Genomic DNA, 1,905 nt, shown 5'->3' with positions numbered 1-1,905 from the left:
CAAAAGTGTAATTATTTGTTGATCACGTTAATCAAGTAGACATTAAATTATTTTAATTTAATCGTTCCGAACCGAATTTCAATTAAACCTACCATAAAATTCTAAAAAATTCTAATAACACATAAATCAAGTCAATTTCTGAATCGAATGTCGATAAGGCCTTCAATTCGTAATCTGAAACGAAAACATAAACAGACCTTTCTACACTAAGTAGCTATAAACACATATAATGCAATGTATGATGCAAAATTTCACTTTAATTTCTTTTTAGGTATAATTAAACATGGATTAATGTTAACTATGGGTCGGAGTTGTTACAGCCGTCCCCCCTTAAAGAGTTTGGTCCTCCAAACTCGAATTACCTTCGTTTCAGAAAAACGTTAGGTCCAACGGAAACAAATACGGATATCTCTTCATCATTTCTTCTTCTGTTTCCCATGTAACATAAGTTCCTCCATGGTTTTTCCAATCAACTTTCACTAACGATATTTCTTTATTCTTCAATCTTTTGATCCAGTGATTCACAATATGAATAAGTCTTTCTTCGTATGTATAATCATCCTTCAAAAGCACATGTGACGGCTCGATAACATGATGCGAATCTTGTAAGTAATCCCGTAACATTGAGACATGAAAGACATTATGCGCATGCTCCATAATTGGTGGTAAGGCTACCCGATATGTCACCGGGTTGATTTTCTCCAGAACTTCATATGGCCTAACATATCTCGGTGCTAATTTGCTCTCAACACCAAATCGCGTTTGTCCTTTCATTGGAGTCACTTTAATAAACACGTGATCCCCGACTTCATATTCTGTCTCTTCTTCGGACATTAGCATAACTCTTTTGCCAGTTCTGTGCAGTTTTTAGATGTTGTTGGATCAGTTTCACTTTCTCGGTTGTTTCTTGCACAAGTTCTGGTCCTAACAAAGGTCCATCACCTACTTCGGCCTAACATATCGGAGATCAGCATTTTCTACCATACAAAGCTTCGTGGAATATCGTCTTTATCCATTTTTATTTGCCAGCTTCCATTTTTACAGTCCATTTTGGAAAATCAACAGGCACCATGTATTCTGTTAAAAATGACTTGCTTATTTGGAATAAAATAATCATATCTTTTAATATTATCATTTATTTTTTTTGTAATTTATTACCATTCTAGACTTTCCTCTTTTAATCTCAGTATGATTTTTAACCATAAATGTTGGACTACTATGTGAACTTTTACAATCTCTAATTAAGCATTTTTGTTTGAGATTTCTATCTCTTTTATGAATTTCTCTATATTATTATAAGCACATACCATTTGTTTTACTCTAATTATTTTATTAGGGTCAATTTGGTCTAATTTAGCTATACTTTTATCTTTATGCCAAAATTTTAACAGATCTTCACTATATAAATTTTTGTATCTTTCTTGTTGCTCTTTTTTAATTTCTTTTTGAATACTAATTTCTTTAATACTTAGTGCAGTTTCGCGCCCGGTTGGAAATATTACCTCCTCACCACGCTTGCTGCGTACGAGGTCAATATTATGATGTGTAAGAGCCGCTTTTAGTTTTAAGACTTCAGTTGGTTTATTGTTATTTGTAAATATAACAGAGTGTAACGTTTGAATACAAGGGCTAAATAATCTTTGAAAATTATTGCCGATAATTACATCATGTGATGGTTGATCAGTTACCCAAAGTTTAGGAATAATAAAGGTGACTGAATTAATTTCTATAATTAAATTTTCTATAGTGACATTATGTATCATCGTACTATTATTGGCAATTCGAACTATTAATGGTAGATTTTGCTTTTTCTACATATGTTTTGGGAAGAGTTTCTTTTTCCCAAAACATACTGAGCATCCACTATCTAAGTAAACACATAGTTCATAAGTATTAAATCATTCT

General features: G+C 32.3%; 1 protein-coding gene across 1 annotated transcript; it reads right to left on the bottom strand.

Annotated features, from left to right (window-relative positions):
* Positions 1-369: 369 nt before the first annotated feature.
* On the bottom strand, positions 370-834 carry LOC145803730 (uncharacterized). Its single transcript, XM_082897066.1, has one exon. The coding sequence runs from the start codon at positions 832-834 to the stop codon at positions 370-372; it is 465 nt and encodes a 154-aa protein (XP_082753192.1).
* Between the last annotated feature and the right edge of the window lie 1,071 nt (positions 835-1,905).

The sequence above is a fragment of the Camellia sinensis genome, chromosome 12, assembly GCF_055761805.1.
Source record: "Camellia sinensis isolate YWXY chromosome 12, ASM5576180v1, whole genome shotgun sequence".
NCBI lineage: Eukaryota > Viridiplantae > Streptophyta > Magnoliopsida > Ericales > Theaceae > Camellia > Camellia sinensis.
This window is presented reverse-complemented; position numbering and strand designations above follow the sequence as displayed.